At 37.1% G+C, this 24,669-nt stretch overlaps 1 protein-coding gene and 1 pseudogene across 11 annotated transcripts in view; both read left to right on the top strand.

Moving 5' to 3' along the window:
• The window catches only part of LOC145507431 (solute carrier family 71 member 2-like), a 139,730-nt gene that overhangs the window by 92,136 nt on the left and 22,925 nt on the right, over positions 1 to 24,669 (top strand). For 4 of the 10 annotated variants that reach the window (XM_081494028.1, XM_081493968.1, XM_081493979.1 and 1 more), the window contains 3 exons: positions 6,344 to 6,471; positions 9,002 to 9,116; positions 12,985 to 14,689. In XM_081494028.1, the coding sequence (XP_081350154.1) occupies positions 6,344 to 6,471; positions 9,002 to 9,116; positions 12,985 to 13,356 (615 nt within the window). In that variant the 3' untranslated portion in view covers positions 13,357 to 14,689. Of the gene's footprint in view, positions 1 to 6,343; positions 6,472 to 9,001; positions 9,117 to 12,984; positions 14,690 to 16,417; positions 17,589 to 17,938; positions 19,074 to 24,669 lie in introns of those variants that run through there. The other 6 variants (XM_081494008.1, XM_081494023.1, XM_081493999.1 and 3 more) reach the window with 4 other exon arrangements.
• LOC145539522 (olfactory receptor 10AG1-like) lies at positions 18,532 to 23,765 on the top strand (annotated as a pseudogene). The gene is made up of 4 exons (XR_014077870.1): positions 18,532 to 18,578; positions 18,904 to 18,943; positions 19,723 to 20,664; positions 23,637 to 23,765. The product of XR_014077870.1 is annotated as an olfactory receptor 10AG1-like (transcript).

Raw genomic sequence — 24,669 nt, forward strand, 5'->3', positions numbered from 1 at the left:
ATGAATCCTGGTTCTACTGCTTATGAGCCCTGAGCCTTAGGCTAGTTACTTACCCTAGCAGTACCCTTCTCATAGGGTAAGACATTTGTGTGAAAGGCATAGAACAGATTGGCATGTAGAAGTGCTGTTATTTTTTCTTGGAATCAATTTGAAGTAATGGCCCTACTACTTCTAAGATTAAGTGAAAACAGTCTGTTCCTTTATATTTTAATTAAAATTTTGTTTCAGTGAATCTTCCCTATACCCATCTCCTTTGCTCCCTCAATCAAAAGAAAGCATTTCAGCCCTCTTGCCCATATTGGTCTCTCCCTGAAGTTTCAGGATTACTAGCTGTTCTTAGACCTTCCTCATGCTTTTCAAATCACCTTTCCTGGACTTGAGTGTGTCATATTTGTCATTTGTCCTATAAAAGTGATTGTTGTGCACCCTGGGAATAAAAGCTGTGTACTGTGTAGGGTATAATGTGTCCTAGGTTTGAAAGGTGATTCTTGTTTTAGGACTATTTTTTATGTGAAAAAATTTGCATTTGTCAGTTACATAAATGAAAACAATTCCATCAGTGTGAAAATTTCTCTTTGATCTCCTTTTAAAAAATGAAAAGAGATGAAAGTCATTATTAGTAAAATATTGTATGAAAACTCAAAGTGAATGTATATAATTTGGGGGTAATCCATGTCTATATGTTGTACGTCGTTGTGGCTTATAAAGGATGTCATAAGATGTGAACTTTTTCATGGAAAAATGAAAGTTTTCAGAAGCAGTTAAAAGACTATATCCTATTTTTCATGGGTACCATTTTTCTCTCATACTGAGTTGCAGAGTTAATTAAAATATTTGAAGGAAAACAAAACAAAAAGAATTTTTTGTTTTAAAACTTTTTAATGATATTGACACATTTATTTAGTCAAATATTTGTCAGATGCTTATGTTAAGGAAAGCTTATGCTTGGTACTTTTATAATAGCTGTATAAAGTATAAAATTCATGTATTTTTGCTTCAAGTGAGTTGTAATTGCCATTCTTTGTATGCTTTAAAAAGTTTATTAGATAATTGCATTTAATTCAACAATAAGCTTTAATTTGCTATTTTGTCAAATTAGAGCCTGTAAGGCCGTGTCTACCATTATGACAGAAAGAGAAGAGGAACTAAAGACCCTTTTGATGAAAATGAAAGAGAAGAGCGAAAAAGCTGGCTTAAGCTCAACATTCAAAAAACTAAGATCATGGCATCTGGTCCCATCAATTCATGGCAAATAGATGGGGAAACAGTGAGAGACTCTTTTCTTGGGCTCCAGAATCACTGCAGATGGTGGATGCAGCCATGAAATTAAAAGACTCTTGGTCCTTGGAAGAAAAGCTATGACTAACCTAGACAGCATATTAAAAAGCAGAGACATCACTTTGCCAACAAAGGTCCATCTAGTCAAAGCTACAGTTTTTCCAGTAGTCATATATGGATGTGAGAGTTGGACTATAAAGAATACTGAGGGCTGAAGAACTGAGGCTTTGGAACTGTGGTGTTGGAGAAGACTCTTGAGAGTCCTTTGGACTGCAGGGAGCTCAAACCAGTCAATCCTAAAGGAAATCAGTCCTGAATATTCATTGGAAGGACTGATGCTGAAGCTGAAGCTCCAATACTTTGGCCACCTGATGCAAATAACTGACTCATTGGAAAAGGCCCCGAAAGATTGAAGGCAATGATCAGGAGAAGGGGATGACAGAGGATGAGATGGTTGGATGGCCTCACCGACTCGGTGGACGTGAGTTTGAGCAAGCGCTGGGAGTTGGTGATAGACACAGAAGCCTGACATGCTGCAGTCCAGAGGGTCACAAAGAGTCGGCCACAACTGAGCAACTGAAGTGAACTGAAGGCCATGTTAGGATTACTGACCAGTTAATTATGCCACCTTAAAAATCTACTGGACTGGGAAGCTAATTTACAAAAACTGGCATACTAATTCTTGGTCCACACTGGACTTCTGCACACCATGTTTTATCCAGTAGTCACTGGACCCTGATAGCATGGCTTAGTACATTCAGCCCTTGTTACTTCCAGATTTCATATTTGCAAAATCTGCGTACTCACTAAATTTGTTTGCAACCTCTAAGTCAATACAGTGCTTTCATATTCATTCATGTATGGCATAAGGAGGGAATCTGAGTTGCCCAACTGCATGTTTCCAGCTGAGATTGAACAAAGGACATTCTTTTTGTTTCGGGTCTCATACTATAAGCGTGTCCATTTTGCAGTCCATTTAGTGCTATGTATCTTGCATTTTTGTTCCTTTTGTTGACAATTTCTCTGTTTAAAATGGCCTCAAGTGTAGTGCCAAAGTGTTGTTAGGTGTTTCTAAGTGTAGGGGGGTGTTGATATACATTATGGAGAAAAGACTGTGTTAGATAAGCCTCATTCAGACATGAGTCATAGTGCTGATGGCTGAGACTTCAGTGTTAATAAATCAGCAATCTACATATTAAATAAGTCATCTTTAAAGAGAAATATACATAAACCAAGGTTATATATAGATCAGTTAATTAAAATATGTGACCAGAGAATGGTAGGAATACCACCTTGTGTTTCCTCTACAACAGCAGTTCCAGATTCTCTTAATTCGGTGTTCCTGGAAAACTTACAGAACATAACCAGTGTAGGTAATGAGAGCCAACTATATTTATGCTAAAGGCTAAGATTTTGATGTCACTCTGGTGGGTTTTTTTTTTTTTGGCCCATGCTTTGTGGCATGTGGTATCTTAGTTTCCAGACTAGGGATCAGATCTGTGCCCCCTGCGTTTGGAGTGTGGTGTCTTAACCACTGGACCCCCAGGGAAGTCCCAGTCTGGTTTTAATCTTTAAATATTTTCTCATTTGCAAATCGTGCTCTTCCTCTTTAGGACTGCTGCAATACTTGCCTAATCAAGGTACAGATATCCTTCTCAATCTGCTATTCTAATAATGTGGCATGATAGGATCTAGGACTGGATTGAGTGGTGAAGAAGTAATTCTGAAACAGAAGAAAGTCTTTGGTTTTTGAGAAAGTCAAGTTTCCCAAAGAGGCAAGTATTTTATTAGATTATATTTAAGCATCGTAATAAATGTAGGTTCTCCCAGAGGATATTTTCAGTATCTATTGTCACTGAGAATTATTTTTAAAAAATAATTATTTACTCTTTTAATGATTTAATGATTGAATGATTGAGGTCAGGAGGAGAAGGGGTGACAGAAGGGGGTGACAGGATGAGATAGTTGGATGGCATCATCTTTTCAATGGACATGAGTTTGAGCAAACTCTAGGAGATGGTGTAAAACAGGGGAGCCTGGTGGGCTGCAGTCCATGGGGTCACAAAGAGTCGGACACGACTGAGCACTGAACAACAATTGTCACTCAGCATTATTTTAAAATAATAATTATTTAATGAATAGATTAAATTACAGTTGAAATCCAGAATCTAGATAACAGTATCTTTTTTTGGTAAAAACTACATTATTTTAAATAAAACTTTTAATTCTTGGCCTTCTCATGTCCTTTGTTTTAATGACATGCATTCCATATCTTATTGTATGAAATCTCAAATCAGAACTGTCCAAAAAATTTTCCAGGGTTCTTTGTGTTTAGATTTTGTTACTGTTTTTGTGGTGATTCTTATTTCTATTCTTTTGTCCTCTTAAATTTATTTTCATGTTTTTCTTAACCAGTTCTATACTACCCAAGAACTCAGGTATTTAATATTTTTAGAAAATCTTAAAGCAACATAAACGATTTTCTTTTCTAAATTTATAAAACTGATGTTGCAAGTCGTGAATTTCAGCCCTGCTTCTACAGTTGTTTAGCTCTTAGTTAAAGAGATCATTTAACTCTTTTGATGCAAAAACAGACCAAATGCTGGAAATCCAATGTGTCTTATAAATTGCAGGGTTTGATGCCTTGTTGTTCAGTCGCTCAGCTTGTCCAACTCTTTGCAGTCCCATGGACTGCAGCACTCCAGGCTTCCCTGTCCATCACCATCTCCCCGAGCTTGCTCAAACTCATGTCCATTGAATCAGTGATGTCATCCAATCGTCTAGTCCTCTGTCGTCCCCATCTCCTCCCGCCTTCAATCTTTCCCAGCATCAGGGTCTTTCCTAATGAGTCAGCTTTTCCCATCAGGTGGCCAAAGTATTGGAGCTTCAGCTTCAGCATCGGTTCCTCCATTGAATGTTCAGGATTGATTTCCTTTAGGATTGATTGGTTTGATCTCCTTGCAGTCCAAGGGACTCTCAAGAGCCTTCTCCAACACCACAGTTGAAAAGCATCAGTTCTTCAGTGCTCAGCCTTTATAGCCCACCTCTCACATCCATACATGACTACTGGAAAAACCATAGCTTTGACTGCTTCAGTTTACCCATCTCTTGACCCATTGTCTCTGGGTTTACTAGTGGCTGATAGGGGATTAAAATCCTGTTCTTTCTCTTCTCAGCCTTAGAAATATGAGTTGATTTCCTCATAAAAGTTCTATTCAGCTTACCAATCCTCTTTGCAAGCCTTTATTACCAGACTGTGTGGTAGGTACCGAAGGTACAGAGATGAAAGAAAACCATTCCTCTGACTTTAATCTCAATGTCTAATCTAATAAAGAAGATAGACAAATAACAAGTAATTGTAATAGAGGATTATAGTTACAATAGAAGAGATATGTGCCAGGGTGGGGACAGGAGTTATTTGTTTTGCACCCCTCAAAAACCAGTGTGATTAATTCTATTTGAGTAGCTAAGAAAATAGAGGAAGAGGTACTCCTGGCCCAGAGTTGAGAATGACTAGTAGTTTACCAGGTCCAAGTGTGGAAAATGCCTACAAGCACAGCAAGGGCCTTGCAAATGCCCATTTGCACAAAGGAATGTAGTATGTTCAGAAGACCAAGAAGTATTGCATATAGCCAAAGCATAGGATGTGTGCTAGGTACTGGATTTTGGAGGGTTCTATCTGTATGCTGTGCTGAAGAATTTTTTTTAATGTATTATGAAAATTCAGATATACAAAAGGAGAGAATAAGATAATAAACACCCATGTACTCATCACCTAGTTTCATTATTTATCAACATCTCCCTGCTCTTATCTCATCTATCTTGGTTTTCCACCACTCATTTTTAATTTTAGTATTTAAAAGCAGAGTTCAGACACTTGAAGAATTTCAATTCTGCACAGTTGAGGTTTTAAACAAGGGATCAAAGAACTGAAGTCTGCAGCTCATCAAGGTTTCTCTTGGGGTTATGTGGAGGACAGATTGAAAGGAAGTAGAACCAGAGGCAGGGAAACAGTTAGATTATTTTATTTAAATCCATGCAAGAAATGCTAAAATGCATCACAGCAGGGGATAGACCGAGAGAAGTCATTATAAGAGAATGGTCTGAAAAATCACCTTAAGGAGTGAAGGAATGGTGGGGAAGCTTTGGACAGCTTCTTAGCCAAGATGGGAAGTGTGGGTGTTTGGTCAAGTTTATAGGGAACAGTGTTCATGTTAAATGTCCAAGTAGGAAAGTCCATTTGACTGTAGACACAGAACTCAAAGATTGGACAGCTATTCATATTGTAGGTTGTGGTGGCCATGCATATAGGCAGAGTGTCTAAAGGGAAGGCAGTGGCACCAGCAGAGTCTGAGAGGCAGGCCTGTGGGCACCTCAAAGGGCCCTGACATCAAAAAAGAAATTCACATGGAAGTGATCAGCCAGCAGGGTGATTGGCAAATTGTGAGGAATTGACAAATGTGAGTTTTTTTACTTCCTTTGCTTATGTGTAGTGGTGTTTTGCTTCCCTTTAGCCTCAACTCTTGTGCAACTTTTCATTATCTCTATCCTAAATTCATCAGACAAATAGAATCTACTTCTTTCAGGGACATTTAGTATCTGCACATTCATCCTGTTTATCCCTATTAGCTTACAAGCCCTTTGAGAGCAGAAGGTATGTACTCATCTGAGTGTTTTCGTTTCACCACTTAATTCAGAGCTTTGCACGTAATAGATATGCTGTATGTATTTATAAAATGAGTTAAGTTTCTGGCTTCTTCCCATACCTTTGGTGTGTGTTCACATTAAGGGCCAGCTGTGAGTATATATATTTCATATCACCTCACTTTTCCAGTTTCACCCAGAAAACAAGCTTTTATCCTTTTCTTCCTTCTCAAATAGCATGCTTACAAATTTTGTTAAATTTTTTTTAAAAAACCAGATTATATTTAATGTTACAAATTATTCTGTTTCAGAGCCACTAAAATGAATTAGAGCATTTAGAAATTCATTTAGAAAATGAAAATTATAAGTAATTGGGGGATCACATTATAAATTTGACCCTTGCTTCTGTTTTCTTCTCCAGGGTCTTCTCTCTTTTTTGAGTGCCCCACTCATAGGCGCACTGTCTGATGTGTGGGGAAGGAAGCCCTTTCTTCTTGGCACTGTCTTCTTCACCTGCTTCCCAATTCCACTGATGAGAATCAGTCCATGGTGAGTGACTAGGCCCTCTATCATGACTTGTCTGTTTTGGGTCACATATGGAGAATACATCTGCAGTGCACTTTTCAGCCTTTGCAGAGCACTTGTACCTGTATTTTCATTTGAACTCTTTGCTAATACTGAAAACTAGTAGGCAGTTGCCATTGTGCCCATTTTATAAATGAGGACATGAAATTAAGTCTAAGATAGTTACTTAGGTGAAGAAATAGAAATAAAAGATGTCTCTAAGGGCAGTTGTTTTTGTCATGAGGTAAGTTACATGATTGGGTCCTGACAGGGGGCAGACAGTCTCTGTGCTCACTCAGTTGTGGCTCATTTGACTTTGCAGATGTGTTGTTTTTATCAGCTCATGCAGCGATCCCCAAGCTTTTTGGCACCAGGGACCAGTTTCATGGAAGACAGTTTTCTCCCAGACAGTGAGGGTTGGGTGTGTGTTTCCGGTTTAATGCAAGCAGTGAGGAGCCATGGGGAACAGCCAGTGAAGCTTCTCTTGCTCACCTCTCACTGGGTGGCCCAGTTCCTAGCAGGCCACAGTCTGCTGCCTGGGGGTTGAGGACCCCTGTTCTAGGGCACTGACATGAACATAGTTTACATCAAAAGTCAAGAATCCAAGTTTCCTGATGGTCCAGTTGGAATTCTGTCTGCCAATGCACGGGACACGAGTTCGATCCCTGGGCCAGGAAGATTCCACATGCCACTGGGCAAGTAGGCCTGTGTGCCACAACTATTGAAGCCTGCATGCCCTAGAGCTGGTGCCCCGCAACAAGCCACTGCAATGAGAAGCCCATCCACCAAAACTAGAGAGTAACCCCCACTCACCACAACTAGTGAAAGCCTGCATCCAGCAACAAAGACCCAGTGCAGACAAAAATAAATCAATTTTTTAAAAGGAGGCAGGAGTCACTTTAGTGTGTACCATATTATGACCAGTAGCCTATTCTAAATCCTAATGTGAATTTTAATTTGATCTTATTTTTTCATGATAAATAGGGAGAGAATAATTAGCATGTAATAACCAAGGTCATTTAGTTAATAAAAATGTGTTGAAATTTGTACCTGAGCTGTGACTTAGTTTTTGGCCAGAATTCCTGTTGCTGAGATGCTATTCCTATGTGAATAACACAGTTTAGAATGGAAGGGTCTTTTGCATTTCAGTCATTTAGGGTTTAAATGCAATTGATAGATTTGGGGGATACTCAATGTGAATACTCTTATTTGGTTATCTGATAGGAATTTTATGTCAGCATTTGTCATGTTCTAAATGTGTTGGGTACCTATAATGAATCATTTTGGTCCCTACCATATAAATTTTTATAAAATACTTTCTGGTATTGAATCTTTCTGTTCAAAAACAAGTCATGCTTTTCTGATGCATTAGGTTTTTTGTTTTTTCAATGTCCTCTCAATAGCTTACAATTTTTTTCTTTAGAATCTTAAAATGATTTTACCTCTTTTCCAGTTTTCGTGCTGCTGCTTCTGTTGCTTGTATTGACTAATACATAAAATAAAAATCTTTTATTATTGTTAAATAAAAGTGATGATTATGGACCTATCTTCCTCATGTATATGAAGGAAATTTTATGTTTCATCCTTGAGTATCAAACTAGCTTTTGGGTTGAAAAATACTTGTTCCTATTTTGTTTAGAGATTTTCTTTTTTAAAATCAAGGGAATATCGACTTTTGATGCCATTAGTATCAGTGGCAATGGCACCCCACTCCAGTACTCTTGCCTGGAAAATCCCATGGACAGAAGAGCCTGGTAGGCTGCAGTCCGTGGGGTCGCGAAGAGTCAGACACGACTGAGTGACTTCACTTTCACTTTTCACTTTCATGCATTGGAGAAGGAAATGGCAACCCACTCCAGTGTTCTTGCCTGGAGAATCCCAGGGATAGCGGAGCCTGGTGGGCTTCCGTCTATGGGGTCGCACAGAGTTGGACACGACTGAAGCGACGCAGCAGCAGTATCAGTGGAGATGATTTGAATTTTCTCCTTAAATCTATTACCATGATTAATTATATTAATAGATTTCTAATATTGAAACATCATTATATCCTAGAATTAAAACACGACTTTTTGTTCTATGAGATTCTGTTGGCTAATATTTTAACTAGATTTTTGTTAGGCATCTATTTATATGGTATAAATTTTTTGTCTTGTATTAATTTTTAAAATGCTTCCTGCTTTTGTGTATATGTATTTTTCTCAGCTAAAACTCAGAAATTTAGAAAGTATTCATTTCTGTTCTGGCTACCATTAAAACTAACTTTACTGCATACTCCTACTTTTCCATTTTAAACTGCATGTACTGACACCCCTTGAGGAATGACAATATTGGTACGTTTCTGCTCCCCTCCATCTTGATTATAATTTTATTAGTTGTCCTTTATATCTTTAAATATACATGTATTTTTACAATTTATTTTTTGGTTTATAACCTTTTACATGGTATCTTTGGTTTTGATTATAAAAGTGTATATACACTACTTCTCTCATGAATGCTTAAAATAATCTTTTTATAGGTGGTATTTTGCAATGATTTCCATATCTGGAGTCTTCTCAGTCACGTTCTCTGTGATATTTGCCTATGTAGCTGATGTCACTCAGGAACATGAGCGAAGTACTGCTTATGGATGGGTAAGATAATAGCTTATGTTTTTTAACCAGAGAAATAATAAACATTCTACTAAAAATTTATTAGAAAGTGAGCTTTTATTAAAATAGTGTTAATTATGTAAAGAAAATCCAAAACAGTTGAAATAAAAAAGGAGACTTGTGAGAAACTAAAAATATCAAGATAGGGATGCTACTGATTTATCCTTTGGTTTTAGTGTTGGAAGATCGGCAGGATATGTGAGTTGTCACTTGCAAAGTTTTTTAAAATTTGGTTTGATTTGTTTCTTGTTAGCTGATCTCTTGAGGAACCATAAACAGTAAACAGTTGCTACAATCATAGATCTCTGTGCACCTAATTAGAATTGGAGAGGTGATAGAACCTCAGTTATGTTAATTCATTGTCACTGTATTGCAGGTTGTATGACTCAGACGCTTCTTTGGAATGTAGTACTACAGAAAAAGGACTACATTCATTCAGGAAGTAATTGTTGAGTTAATAACAAAAGTTATAGGAGACCTTTTTGGGATAATTGAAATTAGAAAGTCGCTTCTAATTTTCTAATGCCAAGATATTGGCATTGTGATTATGTAGGAGAAGAAAGACCTATAAATGATGGCAGCCATTTAGGTCAGAGTGTCACACCTCTGAGAAATACTTAAGTGGTTCAAGGGGGAAAAATGACAGGTGAGCATTTATGGGCATGTGTTCAATGTGTGAACCTCTTAGGGTATGCAGGTATGAACTGGGAAAGTTTTCCCTTCTTCCCTTTTAGGTTCTTTGAGTTAACGGAGTGAAAGTCGCTCAGTTGTGTCTAACTCTTTGCGACCCCTTGGACTATACAGTCCATTGAATTCTCCAGGCCAGAATACTGGAGTGGGGTAACCTTTCCCTTCTCCAGGGGATCTTCCCAACCCAGGGATCAAACCCAGTTCTCCCGCATTGCAGGCAAATTCTTTACCAGCTGAGCCACAAGGGAAGAGTGAGCAAAATAATTCAATTGACAAAAAGTTAGGGAGAACCTAGAGAAGAAAATGGCAACCCACTCCAGTATTATTACCTGGGGAATCCTGAGGATCCTGGTGGGCTACAGTCCATGGGGTTGCAAGAGTCAGACACGACTTAGCAGCTAAAACCAAAGACAGATTAATAAGAGAAAAACAAATTTAATTTCATATGTGTGGGAGTCTCACAAAGATGTGAGAGACTCGAGGACTGTCAGCGGTTGAGGCTTATATACCATCCTGAGCTGAGGAGAAAGACTATAGGGGTCTGGGACTTCAAAGGGAAGGAAGATAATTCACAGGAAGATGAGGAGAGCAAATCAAATTACATGTAGGTAAGTCTTTCTAATATAAAAAATTATCTTTAGTATTTAGTATCTTTATCAGAGTATTATCTTTATAATATAAAAACTTATCTTTAGTATCTAATGTAAAAAGTTATCTTTAGTATTTACCAGTATTTCTTGGTATAGGCCTCCTACCTAAGTTCTTTCAGGTGTTGTCAGTTAAGTTCAGTTACTCAGTCATGTCTGACTCTTAGACCCTATGGACTGCAGTAGGCTCTTATGGGAAAGGTAAAAAGCTTTGCCTGAGTCTCCTCGGTCATGATTGCCTTCTGCTTGAAACAGTCCACATGCCAAAGTGGCACATTTTGGGGTAGCTTATTTTGCTCCCCTTTAGTGTACATTTTGTTCTTCTTGCAACTCTCCTATGTTTGAAATGTTATAGTAAGAAGATGGAAGAAGAAAGATAACCTGGCTGGATTGTTGAATGATTGGAGAGGGACTGAATGCCAAACACTCAGGTTACTTCTCTCCTGAGTCTTATTCTTTCTGTTAATTCCACTTCCTGGAAGACAGTAGCAGTCATTCGGTGTTGACTGAGTGAATAATTGTATGGATCAGTGATGGACATATATGCCAGTTAACTGTTGTTCCACAAAACACTACAGTCATTTTTGGTTTATTGACTTTAGACGTCAGAAGTTTAGAAACTTCTCCAAGCCACTTGCCCTCTAGCTACTACTTTCTTCTTCTTTCCTTCTTTCCTCCTCCCCTGAATGTTTCTCATGTCATGTCCTAAAACAGGGGCATCTCCTGAGTGCTGTGGAGGAGGACAGAGGGAGAAACAGATAGGAATGCTTCAAAGAAGGCAGGATGTTCAAGGTGGGCTTTTGAGGTTGTTCAGCGGAGTTGAGGGGTGCAGGAGCCTCATTTATCACACTTGGGAAGCTTTTCTCAACATTGCAGGAAACACTCATTCCTCTTCAGTTTTAATCGATTTTTGTTCTTTTGGCTTCATCAGGAAAATCCCTCACAAAGCTGTTGTGCTAAGCAGTAGTATTTAAGGAAGGATTTCAGAGAGAGTTATGGAACCAAAGTGATCATGACTTAGTTTCCCTATTTCTAGCTCAGTTCTTCATCTGTAAAATGCCAGTTATAATAATGACTGTTCATAGGTATGTTGAGAGAAGTTAGTTAGAGGAGCGCCCTGCTGAAGTATGCCCTCCAGGCCATAAGGCTGCCCAGACTGGGTCATAGGACTCAGGGTTTGGCCAATGACTAACCTTTACATTTAACTCTATGTGTTAGATGTTGAGATGACAAACCTGAAAAAAGAAAAGGAAAAAAAGCTTGCAAGCTACCTTACAGATACAGAATAGAATTATGATGACAGAATTAAAAATGTCTTTTTGACAAATAATGAGATATTTGTATGCTCCGTGATCTTTAGTTCTTTACACTTGGAATGCTATGTAATTAAGGGCAGGACCTCTGTTTTCCTATTTTTCTAGCACATATAAATACTCAATAATTATTGATCCAGGGAATTCCTATTCCTCAAATTGGAATTCTATGTACTTCCTTTTTTTCCCCCAGAAATTTTTTAACTTTAGGCTTTTATAATTTTGGTATAATACTAATTTCCAATACATTGTATTTTTACAGTCACTTTGGGATTATGGATGAAGGAAGAATATCATTGGTTATCCAGGAGTTATAATTTTAGTCATAGTGAATGATTTCTGTAGTTCCTATTAAAATCCATTGGAAGTTTAGATGACCAGCTTATAAATGTGCTTTTCACACTCAGTCTGGTTATAATTTGGAGGCTGTCCACTTAAGCTTCTGAACATTCAGACTACATTTCAAAATAAAGAGAGCCTTCTACATGCTTATAGGGAAGCAATGTGAAGAAGCTTCACACAGATTCAAGTTGTAAGTGTGATCAGTTAACTCAGTGGTCTTTGGTATTAGGACGTTGTGGGTGACAGCATGACAGAAACTCCTAGCCCAGGGATTCCTCTAATTAAAAAGCGTTTGAGGTCTCCCTCAACAAACGTTTTTGGATTTTTGTTGTTGTTATATACCTTTTTCTAAGACTGCCAGGGATTTCCACCTCCAGTTAGTGCTAATGAAATGGTGAAACCCTGCACAGTTTTGGAAGATGAAATCAAGCCTAGTTTCTGAGTAATTTGTAGATTTTGTTATCAACCCTGCAAAAACTTCTTTTGTTCCTTTCTCTCTATATCCCTGTTCCCTAATTACAGAAGATTAAAGTATGTATGGATTGTTTGTGGGGAAGGTTTTACAGTTTTTATTTCTAAATAAATCATATTTTTTTTATTCCTATAGCTTTCTAGAGTAACTCTTAGAAAGCTACAAGAATTAGAAAGTTATTCAAATTAGTTAATAACTTGTGAGCAGATTCTTAAAAGAAAATTACTTTTCATTCTTAAAAGTTGTGTGCAATACAATCCTTTTGTCTTTAAAGTTAGAGAAGGATGGTTTTAGATATGCACCTGTGGGACCCTGGTTAGAAACAGGAATGTGAGTGTGCATCTGCTCTGGATGCAACCCTGGGTGAGAGTGTCCTTTCTCCATAGGTCTCAGCCACGTTTGCAGCCAGCCTGGTCAGCAGCCCAGCCATTGGTGCATACCTTTCTGCAAGTTATGGAGACAGCCTTGTTGTGCTAGTAGCCACAGTGGTAGCTCTTCTAGACATCTGCTTCATCTTATTGGCTGTTCCAGAATCTTTGCCAGAGAAAATGAGACCTCTTTCCTGGGGAGCCCGGATTTCTTGGAAACAAGCAGACCCTTTTGCGGTAAATAAAAACATGAAAACACTTACTTTCCTGAATATCTTTCTAAACCATGCAAATAAAAGTGCATTTCTGCAAAAGTGCATTTCTGCAGATTCAAGCATCCTAGCAGTTGCTGGTTTATTTTTTTCTCTAGTAAAAATAGAAAAAATTTAATTGCAAATAAGGGACAGAGCTGAACTGTACACCAAAGAATATATAAAATTGATAATTCTTGAGAGTCGGACATGACTGAGTGACTGAACAACAACATTGTAGTTTTATTACTAATTTTTTTTTTTTAAAGAATTCTCCATACCGTTCTCCATAGTGGCTATATCAACATGCATTCCTACCAACTGTGCAACAGTGTTCGCTTTTCTCCACATCCTCTCCAGCATTTATTGTTTGTAGATTTTAATGATGATCATGTGTGTATTGTGGCTGAGTACTTCGGTGTTTCAAGGATGCTTTGCTTTGGTATGCGTGTACTCAACACACTCTCATCTGATATATGAACTTCTTGGGATATGGACTGCTGAAGATACAGACACGTTTCACTATTATTTTGTAATATTTTAATATTTTCCTGGTGTCAATGGGAGATTGGCAAGAAAGGTCTAACTTTAGAAAGATCTATCGATCTATTGATATTTTAAAGAAAAGTGTTGCATGTTGGGAGCCGCGTTAGGCATTACTGACAAAATGGAGGCACAGCCCCAACCCCCTCTCCTCATCCCGCAGGCACGGTCCCGGGATGAAGAAGTTAGGTCTTGTGATTCTGACTTTTCCTTTCCTTCCTTCAGTTGAGTTGACTGGAAATAGTGTTAAGGTGCTTATTGTTCTTGCGAGGAGCATGAGAAAGCATAAAGCCTTCTGCAGTTATGCCCAGGAAATAACCCATAAAGTTAACTACTGACATTTGTTCAAGGATCTTTACAAAGAATGTTCCAGGATGAGCATGTAGGTCGCAGCTTGAGGTCATGGGAAAGATTGTTATCTGAGACCTGCTTGTGAGGGAAATGTTTATGGCAAAAGAAGTTTGCTGAGTTTAGGATTTAGGAATAATTAAGAATAGTTAGAAGCTAAAAGTTTAAGGAATGTTGTAGTGTTGGCATATTTTACTATAGCTTATAGAGATTAGGAATTTTAGAGATACTAATAGCTAGAAGCCTTTTTAGGAGATAATGAACTTAGGCTACTAGGCCGCTAGCAGGATTTAGAAAGATAAGAAATAAACTGAGGAATGTGGTGTGCAGCCCAGAGATAAGCATGAGTTACAATGTAGTCACAAGTTGAACATAGGATACTTAAGAGAAAGTAGATAATAGATAGTAAACCTGATTCTGAGAGAATCGCTAAAGCAGGAACTCTGGTTGAAGGGCAACAATGATTTCTGGAGACAATAAATCTGGGTGAGGGGGAACTGGAGATGTCAAACCTCTGACCTAATGCTTTTGTCAAAGTATAAAAGAAAACCTGATGCTTGAAATAAACATGCAGTCCTGTACCTTGTGTTCTTGCCTGGAGAATCCCAGGGACGGTGGAGCCTGGTCGGCTGCCGTCTATGGGGTCGCACAGAGTCGGACACGACTGAAGCGACTTAGCAGTAGCAGCACCTGTACCTTGAGTCAGAGGCTGCATCATTCTCTGCCTACATCGCTCATCCCTTCAGGCCAATTCCCTGGCTGCTGGAGCTGGACTCCGGCAGTTGCATGTTTCTGTTATTTTGTTTTTCATAAATATAACTTTTTACAGTCAGACATTTGATGATCTAAAAGCGTTTTTTTAGGCAAATACCTTATTTTTAAAATAATATTTAACTTTGTCATCAACATTGTTCTGCTGTTATATGATCTTTGATATTCAAAATCATTGTTAAATCTGTAGGCTTTGCAGATTCTTTAAAACTTGGCTCACTGCAAGTATGACACTTTCATGATTATTTGAAATAGCATCCCCAAATAGGAAAAATTAATTCAAGAGCTTGTGATTAATAGTAGCTACATCAGTACTGATCCGTGGTTATTTCAATGTCTTTCCTTTGAACAACTGAGTCATAACAAGTTCTTATAACTAAAATTGTATTATTAAGATTAAGTCTGCTAAATATGTAAAATGGGACTCATAAGGAGAAAATAAGTTGTCTTCTTGTCTCAACAAAACATTAATATAAAACTGAGGTGTGGAAGTATTTGTGAATCACATATTCAAAAAAGTGAAATGTATATAGACAATACAAAAACTCCCCAAGATCAGTAGCAAGAGAAGAAGCAACCTAATCAACAAATTGATAGATACTGTAATAGAGACTAAAACTCTTTGATAGATACTTTACTAAAAGGATACACAGAATTCAAATAATAACACAAAACTTGCTCACTATCTTCAGCATTTGCATTTGCATTTTGAAATGCAAATTAAAATTAAAATAAAATTATGATACACATGTACTTTAATGGCTAGAATTAAAATAAAATAAAAAATCACAAAATAATATAACAAAATTTGTGAGTAAATATATAAACCTTGAATAGTGATACCATTCCATGTATGGACATAATGTTTCTAAAATACATTTTTCATCTTTCTAATCATTAATCTTTATAAAGTATAAAAGTATTCTTGCTTTTTATAGTTAAATCTAATATTGTTTTCCATTACATTTTGTGAGTGAGTGTCTATGTGTGATTGTGTATATGTGTGTAATGGAGCTTGTCATTGTGGTGGTTTCTCTTTCTGAGGAGCATGGGCTTCAATAGTTGCAGCTTGCAGATTCTAGAGTGCAGGCTCAGTAGTCATGGTGCAGACTTAGCTCTCCCGTGACATGTGGAATCTTCCAGGACCAGGGATCGAACCTGTGTCTCCTTCATTGACAGGCAGTTTCTTATCCACTCTACTACCATGGAAGACCCTTATTTCTAAATTTTAATGACAGAAAAATAAACTTCTCTTTAATTTGAGACACTGTGCAATTGCATTTTTAAAAAATCTTTATTTTATATCATAAGTAATATGTAAATGTCTGCTTTTACAATGCTTATATTCCTTAACAATCACAAAAATGCTGTTAGAGAAGTAGAGAGTTTTGAAAAGGCACGGTATGGACAGATATGATTTTGGTTGTTACACAAAACTTCTTGCTGCTGCTGCTGCTAAGTCGCTTCAGTCATTTCCGACTCTGTGCGACCCCATAGACGGCAGCCCACCAGGCTCCCCCTTCCCTGGGATTCTCCAGGCAAGAACACTGGAGCGGGTTGCCATTTCCTTCTCCAATGCATGAAAGTGAAAAGTGAAAGTGAAGTCATTCAGTCGTGTTCGACTCTTCGCGATCCCATGGACTGCAGCCTACCAGGCTCCTCAGTCCATGGGATTTTCCAGGCAAGAGTACTGGAGTGGTTTGCCATTGCCGTCTCCAAACTTCTCGAGTGGCAGACAAAATTGTTTTATTCAGATAGAAAGTGAGCTGGGAAAGGAGCTGTTCCCAAGAGCAAATAATATCTCCTATATAAAGGGCTTTATCTATTATGTCAGTGTAATACATTTTAGGTGCTGACTAACCTCATTTCAAGTAAATGTGAATTTCTCAACTGTCAAAATAAACAAACAAACAAAAAATCTTTGTCATGTTCTCTGTCATTTAACTCTACCTATAAGGGGAAGCATTATATTTAACAATTCAAACAGCTAAGTGTGGATCATTTTTGTCCAATATCAACTTATTTTTGCATATATATGTATGTATTTAGCATCAGCAAGAGAATACTCATTTTGGAAAATTAAAAAAAAAGTAATTGTTGCTATTTAATTTCAAATCAAATTCAGATAACATTTTGATACTTTTCTGATTGTCATCATTATATTATCAAATGAGAAATAATAAAATACTTTGTAACATCTGGGCTAATATACCAATGATTACTGACCTCTTCAACATTTTTGTCATTTATAATCTTTTTAAGTGCTAACACTTGTAGTGATTTTTTGTTGCACATATATTTAGGTAGTTTTCATGTATTAAATCTGGGGCTATTCCATTAAAATTAATTGTATATAACCAAAGAGAAAAATAATAAATGAACTTTCCTAAAATGGGTTTGCATCCTATTATTAAAGAGACTCTATACTTGTTAAATTTAAATTTTATGGTAAATGAAATGGAAAATAATAATGAGACATTGGAATGTTTTCATTTTTATATTTACATGCTTATCCTAAGGATACAGGCTTCGGAATTGTAATCACAAATTCTAGATTTGTATTTCCTGTCTTCAATTTGATTTTTTAAACTTGCCTATACATTTTGATGATAGATGGTGTATATGTTAATCATAAATCTCACACCAAAGATAAACATTGCAGTGGAAAGGTCAGAAAAATAAACATGAATTATTTGAGTAAATACAAAAGTGGCTATGTATGCTGAATCATTTAGTAATTTTCTTTCTGAGTTGTAGAAATAAAAGCATCTAAAGGTTTCCAGAAATCAGAAACCAGCAGCTATGCTATGAGATTTGAGAAAAGTAATTTTGATGAGGTTGAGTTTAGATTAAGTATGATTTGGATGGGATTTGAATAATTGCAATATGTCTTACATTATAAATGACTTTGCATTGATAATTCCATTGATTTTAACAAAATGTCCCATTTGACAAAAAGTTGAAGCTAAAAAGGATTTTAGTAAATGTGGAACACTATGTTCTTAATATCAAATTCTGTTATTCTTGATTTTTCTTTTTTTTTTTTTTTGGCACCTTAGATTCAGTATGATTTTCAAATGTACTACCCTACTTGAACAGTAGAAAGAATTGAGAGACAGGACCAAAGAAGCAGAGAAGACCTTACATAAAGAGCAGATACGATAGAGAAAATCAAGCAGGTGGAATTTTCTGAACATTAACAGCTCTTCAAATGTAGGTGCATGATGTAAGCCAGTCTAAAAAGATTGGAAATTAATTCAAAAAACAATTTTAATCAGTGTTCCAGTAATATACTCTACATTGAATTAAATAGATAAATGTTATTAGCTTTCTTTTTCTAAGTCACAGAATTCCTCGGGAAGCCCACAGTTTTGATGGACTATTGCTTCTGCCCCATGTGTGTCTACATTTCTGTAGCCAAAATGTTGATCATTCATTATGACTTAAAACACTTTAGAATATGGATATAGGTGTGCCTCTTCTTTGCAGTGACTGTTTCCATGGACTTCCAAATTAATTAACACATACCATGAGAGCTATGTATGACATACTGAAAATAATGAAATAACTTGATATTTTGCAAAAGTAAGTGAAAAAAGTGCAATTTCTAAATACACACACACTCACACACAGACATATATGCAGAGAAGGCATGGTTGAGCTGTACCAGGAGGGAAGGATGGTCAATTTGAATTTTGGGTAAGTATCCTTGTTTACATGTTGAGGACTATTTTGACAAAGCAAACATGTTGATTCATTTTAATTATTAATTCAAGAAGTTAGTAAGTCACTTTTTGTGGAAGAAACATAATACAGATTGCATACAAAGACACACTGATGATCAAAAGCTTAAAACCTAGATATAGCAAAGAAAAAAGATGACTTAAAGATGGACAATCTCAACCCAAGGCTTTCACATGCATGAACTAACACTCACATAGGACCAAAACAAAACAAAAACAATTAATTAATTAAAGGTATTCAGCAGAATTGTTGCAATTACTGAAGTCCTTTGTAATTTAAGAGGCTCTCAGATAGCTGTTGTGGTGGATGTATTTCTTACAGTAAGTGTGTGACAGGTGAACATTCTAGTTTGAATGTTTTAATGAATATAAATGCTATATGAACATGCCTCTTACCCTTATGAGAGTTCCTGGACAGGAAGACCAGCTTAGAATTCTTTGAGCAGAAAAATCTGAATAAAAATTATCAATGCTGAATTTGTAGACACTATATTGAAATACATAGTTTTAAAAATTAAATACCATTCAAAAATATTGAGAGGTTAGCTGATGAACTTTGTTTTATAATAAAATAGCTAAATATGCAGAATGTCAAAGTTAAAAAGATGTTGGAAATATGACTGAAAAAAAACTGATTTTTAAAAATTAACTTTATGTATCCCTAAAACTATTTTATATTGCTTAGGACATTTAAAAGAGTAAAAAAAAAAAAAATTTGAATTGATAATGAAAAACAGAATGGAGAAGTGAAAAGAACAACACTTCAAATGAAAATATCAAGTTATTTCACAAAGGAACTTAAATTCAGAATTTGTAATTTTGAGTGTTCAGATGAATAGCAAAATTACAATTTTGCATCTTCAGAACTAAATATTGTATATAGCAGAAAAGAAAGATTAAAAGTTTTTTTTTTAATTTACAGATAGATTTAATAATGATGAAAAACATACTTTATCACACATTTAGAGTACCTGGTGTTATAGGTTTGGTTTTTGTAGGAAATTGAAAAATAGAAAGCTGCAACATCCCGTTTTATAAATAAGAAAACAAGACCTAATGAAAGTGAAATAATAGTACCTCTGATTGGATCATTCCCACAGGTGAAATATGAAGATATGGAAGCAAAAGACAACATATCCAAAGTGATGGAATTTGCACTCATGGAGTTTTCTGACCTTCCAAACCTTCAATGGCTATTATTTGGGGTGTTCTCCATCATTTACATCATTATCTTTATTGGAAACAGTCTTATAATAATAATAACTATGCTTGACCCTGCACTGCACAAACCCATGTATTTCTTCCTGGCAAACTTTTCCTCCTTGGACATCTGTTACATGTCCGTCACTCTCCCTAGGATTCTGGTGAACCTTTGGACTCAGGACAGAAGCATTTCTGTGCTCAAATGTGCTTCTTCCTTATCCTCAGAACCACTGAGTGCTTCCTCCTGGCGGTGATGGCCTATAACGGCTGTGTGGCCATCTGTGACCCTCTGCACTATCCCCTGGTCATGACCCCAAAGATGTGCCTCCAGCTGGCTGTGGGCTCCTTGGGTCAGTGGAATCCCAGTGCAGACAGGGCAAATGTGCCAGATCTTCTCTCTGAGTTTCTGTCGTTCGAACTAGATTAACCACTTCTTCTGTGACATTCCCCCCATTCTGAAGCTGGCCTGCGGAGACACTTTTGCACATGAGCTCTCAGTCTATGCAGTAGCTCTGTTGTTTGTTGCTGTACCTTTTATGCTGATCCTTGCCTCTTACAGCAAAATCATTTCCACTATTCTGAGGTTGCCAACCGCCAGAGGACAGACTAAAGCCTTCTCCACATGCTCTTCTCACCTGTTGGTTGTGGTGTTATTCTTCGGATTTGCTGTCATTATCTACTCAAGACCAAAAGCCAGTCATTCTGCAGGAACTGACAGACTCCTCTCTCTGTTCTACACCATAGTGACTCCGATGTTCAATCCCATGATATACAGCCTTCAGAACAAGCATGTGATTGCAGCACTGAGAAAATTATTACTTAAAATATAGTGTGATGAGGTTAATTATCAGTGCTTTATCTACTTGCATGTAGTTATCAGAGAATCATTACAAATCTCTACATTCCTCTGTTAAGAAGTTAACAACTTCTAGTTTATAATGTACTTTTCAGTTCAGTTCAGACGCCCAGTCGTGTCCGACTCTTTGCGACCCCATGAATCACAGCATGCCAGGCCTCCCTGTCGAACACCAACTCCCGGAGTCTACCCAAACCCATGTCCATCGAGTCAGTGATGCCATCCAACCATCTCATCCTCTGTCGTCCACTTCTTCTCCTGCTCCCAATCCTTCCCAGCATTAGGGTCTTTTCCAATGAGTCAACTCTTTGCATGAGGTGGCCAAAGTATTGGAGTTTCAGCTTCAACATCAGTCCTTCCAATGAACACCCAGGATTGATCTCCTTTAGGATGGATTGATTGGATCTCCTTGCAGTCCAAGGGACTCTCAAGAGTCTTCTCCAACACCACAGTTCAAAAGCATCAATTCTGCAGCGCTCAGCTTTCTTCACTGTCCAACTGTCACATCCATACATGACCACTGGAAAAACCATAGCCTTGACTAGACGGACTTTTGTTGGCAAAGTAATGTCTCTGCTTTTAAATATGCTATCTAGATTGGCCATAACCTTCCTTCCAAAGAGTAAGCATCTTTTAATTTCATGGCTGCCATCACCATTAGCAGTGATTTTGGAGCCCAAAAAAATAAAGTCTGACACTGTTTGCACTGTTTCCCCATCTATTTGCCATGAAGTGATGGGACTGGATGCCATGATCTTAGTTTTCTGAATGTTGAGCTTTAAGCCAACATTTTCACTCTCCTCTTTCACTTTCATCAAGAGGCTCTTTAGTTCTTCTTCACTTTCTGCCATAAGGGTGGTGTCATCCGCATATCTGAGGTTATTGATATTTCTTCCGGCAATCTTGATTCCAGCTTGTGTTTCTTCCAGCCCAGCGTTTCTCATGATGTACTCTGCATAGAAGTTAAATAAGCAGGGTGGCAATATACAGCCTTGACATCCTCCTTTTCCTATTTGGAACCAGTCTGTTGTTCCATGTCCAGTTCTAACTGTTGCTTCCTGACCTGCATACAGGTTTCTCAAGAGACAGGTCAGATGGTCTGGTATTCCCATCTCTTTCAGAATTTTCCACAGTTTATTGTGATCCACACAGTCAAAGGCTTTGGCATAGTCAATAAAGCAGAAATAGATGTTTTTCTGGAACTCTCTTGCTTTTTCGATGATCCAGCGGATATTGGCAATTTGATCTCTGGTTCCTCTGCCTTTTCTAAAACCAGCTTGAACATCTGGAAGTTCACAGTTCATGTATTGCTGAAGCCTGACTTGGAGAATTTTGAGCATTACTTTACTAGCATGTGAGATGAGTGCAATTGTGCGGTAGTTTGAGCATTCTTTGGCATTGCCTTTCTTTGGGATTGGGATGAAAACTGACCTTTTCCAGTCCTGTGGCCACTGCTGAGTCTTCCAAATTTGCTGGCATGTTGAGTGCAGCACTTTCACAGCATCATATTTGAGGATTTGAAATAGCTCAACTGGAATTCCATCACCTCCACTAGCTTTGTTCATAGTGATGCTTTCCAAGGCCCACTTGACTTCACATTCCAGGATGTCTGGCTCTAGGTGAGTGATCACACCATCGTGATTATCTGGGTCATGAAGATCTTTTTTGTACAGTTTTCCTGTGTATTCTTGCCACCTCTTTTTAGTATCTTCTGCTTCTGTTAGGTCCATACCATTTCTGTCCTTTATTGATCCCATCTTTGCATGAAATGTTCCCTTGGTATCTCTAATTTTCTTGAAGAGATCTCTAATCTTTCCCAATCTCTTGTTTTCCTCTATTTCTTTGCATTGATTGCTGAGGAAGGCTTTCTTATCTCTCCTTGCTATTCTTTGGAACTCTGCATTCAGATGGGAATATCTTTCCAAAATGTACTTTTAGATACTTTAAAATAATAAACCAAAATTTATTGTGCTTAGGTATATACTAGGCAAATTAATCTATCTTCAATACTCTATGTCTAAAAATAATCCTTCTTTATGAATAAAAGTGTTATGTGCATCATTTCAGAGGATGAAATGGTTGGATGGCATCACCGACTCAATGGACATGTGTTTGAGCAAACTGGGAGATAGTGAAGGACAGGGAAGCCTGACATGCTGCAATCCATGGATCACAAAGAGTCAGACTTGACTTAGCCACTGAACAAAAACAACAACAGAATTCAGTCTGCTAAGATTTTTGGCTCAAATATACTGCAAATATGCAAGATTATTTATGTACATAATTGCTTACTAATCCACACCTGTACTTGTTGGCTTTCCTTGATTCTATGGCATAGTAACTGCTCATTAGCAGTTAAATAATGTGTGACAGAGGGATTGAATGAATGACTGAAGAAATGAACACTGCTATGGCTTATCTCAGACTGATGCTAAAAAATCTAGAGATTTCAGAGAACCACTAAACATTGGTTATTTAACCCACTATACCCTCATGTGGAATAACTCCAATCAGAATACCAAAGGAAAGGCTTTCATGCACTGAGTTCTAAATCAGAGCTAAACCTTCAGTAATATTCAAATGAAATATCAGTAAACATGTGTATCATTGTGAACTCAGTGTTTATTAACAAGGGCAGGATTATACCATTACAAAATTCCTTGCGATTTTTATATTTCCTCCTTTTATTTCTCTAACTCTTTTCTTCCCAAACTTTTGATTCACATGGGGTAGCCCCTAGAAATTATTTCTTGACATTTAATTTTTTTTTGTTTTCTATCCATTAGCAGCTAATATATTTTAAATTGACAGGAAAGAAATTTATGATATGGTTCATAAAAACAATGGACTTTATCTATACTTTTTTGAAATATTAGCCAAAGATTGCCATCTGGGGCTCCATTAATCTCTTGAAGTAAAGACCAAACATTAGTCTCTTGTATCTTGTTTTTCCAGATTTTTAAACTACACCTGCTTTCTGGACAGCAGCATTTCTTCACCTCTGGCCACCTGATTGGGCTACCCAGTATATGACTTGGTGAGATTAGATTCTCTGTTATGTTAAAACAATGGCTTCAAAATATATACCACCAAAAATGTGTGTTTAATGAGACAAAAAACATGCACATTCCTGTCTGGATTCATTTTGGTTGAATGTTGTTATATGTTGAAGATTGCTTTTCACAAGGGACATTTACACATTGTTTCTTTAGCAATAGTAATAGTTTTGGCATAATGCCCTTCTAAAGAAAATACGTGTGAAAACTAAGCTTAATTACCCATAAGAAGGTAGTAACAATTATAATAACAAAAGCCCATTTCAATAAAAATTTATGACGTATAGAAATACGTGTCCTTAGAAGATACATAAAAGTTTTAAACATCGTATCTTTAAGCTGCAAAATTGCATGTGGCCTTTGTTGTGTGTGCTTAGTCTCTCATCATGTCCAACCCTTTGCAACACTTTGGACTGTAGCCTGCTAGGCTCCTCTGGATTTTTCAGGCAAGAATATTAGAGTGGGTTGCCATTTTGCTCCTCAAGGAGATCTTCCTGACCTAGGGATCAAACCTGTGTCTCCTGCGTTACGGATGTATTCTTTAGCCGCTGAGCCATGAACTACAATTCCTAAAACCTTCTATCTGCCAACTGTCTCGATATATTACTCCCTTCAGTAATATATAGTGAATTTCAGTAATAAGAACTAAAATTGTAGTAAATGTATTCAAATTTCTCTTTAGACACCTTACTCTCTCTCTCTTTGGAACAGGATCATGCTAAATAAGATTGTCAAGGAACACTCACTCTTAAATAAGAAAAAAAAAGTACTTTTCAGACAAAAATGGGGAATAAGTCACTGCATAATTACCATTCTTATTATGTTATATATGTATCTATGTGTGTGTGTATATATATATATATATATATAACATTTCTATAAATACTACAGATCATCATGCATAAGAATGTTGCTGCTGCTGCTTCTAAGTC

Source organism: Giraffa tippelskirchi, chromosome 1 (genome assembly GCF_054371585.1).
Source record: "Giraffa tippelskirchi isolate mGirTip1 chromosome 1, T2T-mGirTip1v1.2.pri, whole genome shotgun sequence".
Lineage (NCBI taxonomy): Eukaryota > Metazoa > Chordata > Mammalia > Artiodactyla > Giraffidae > Giraffa > Giraffa tippelskirchi.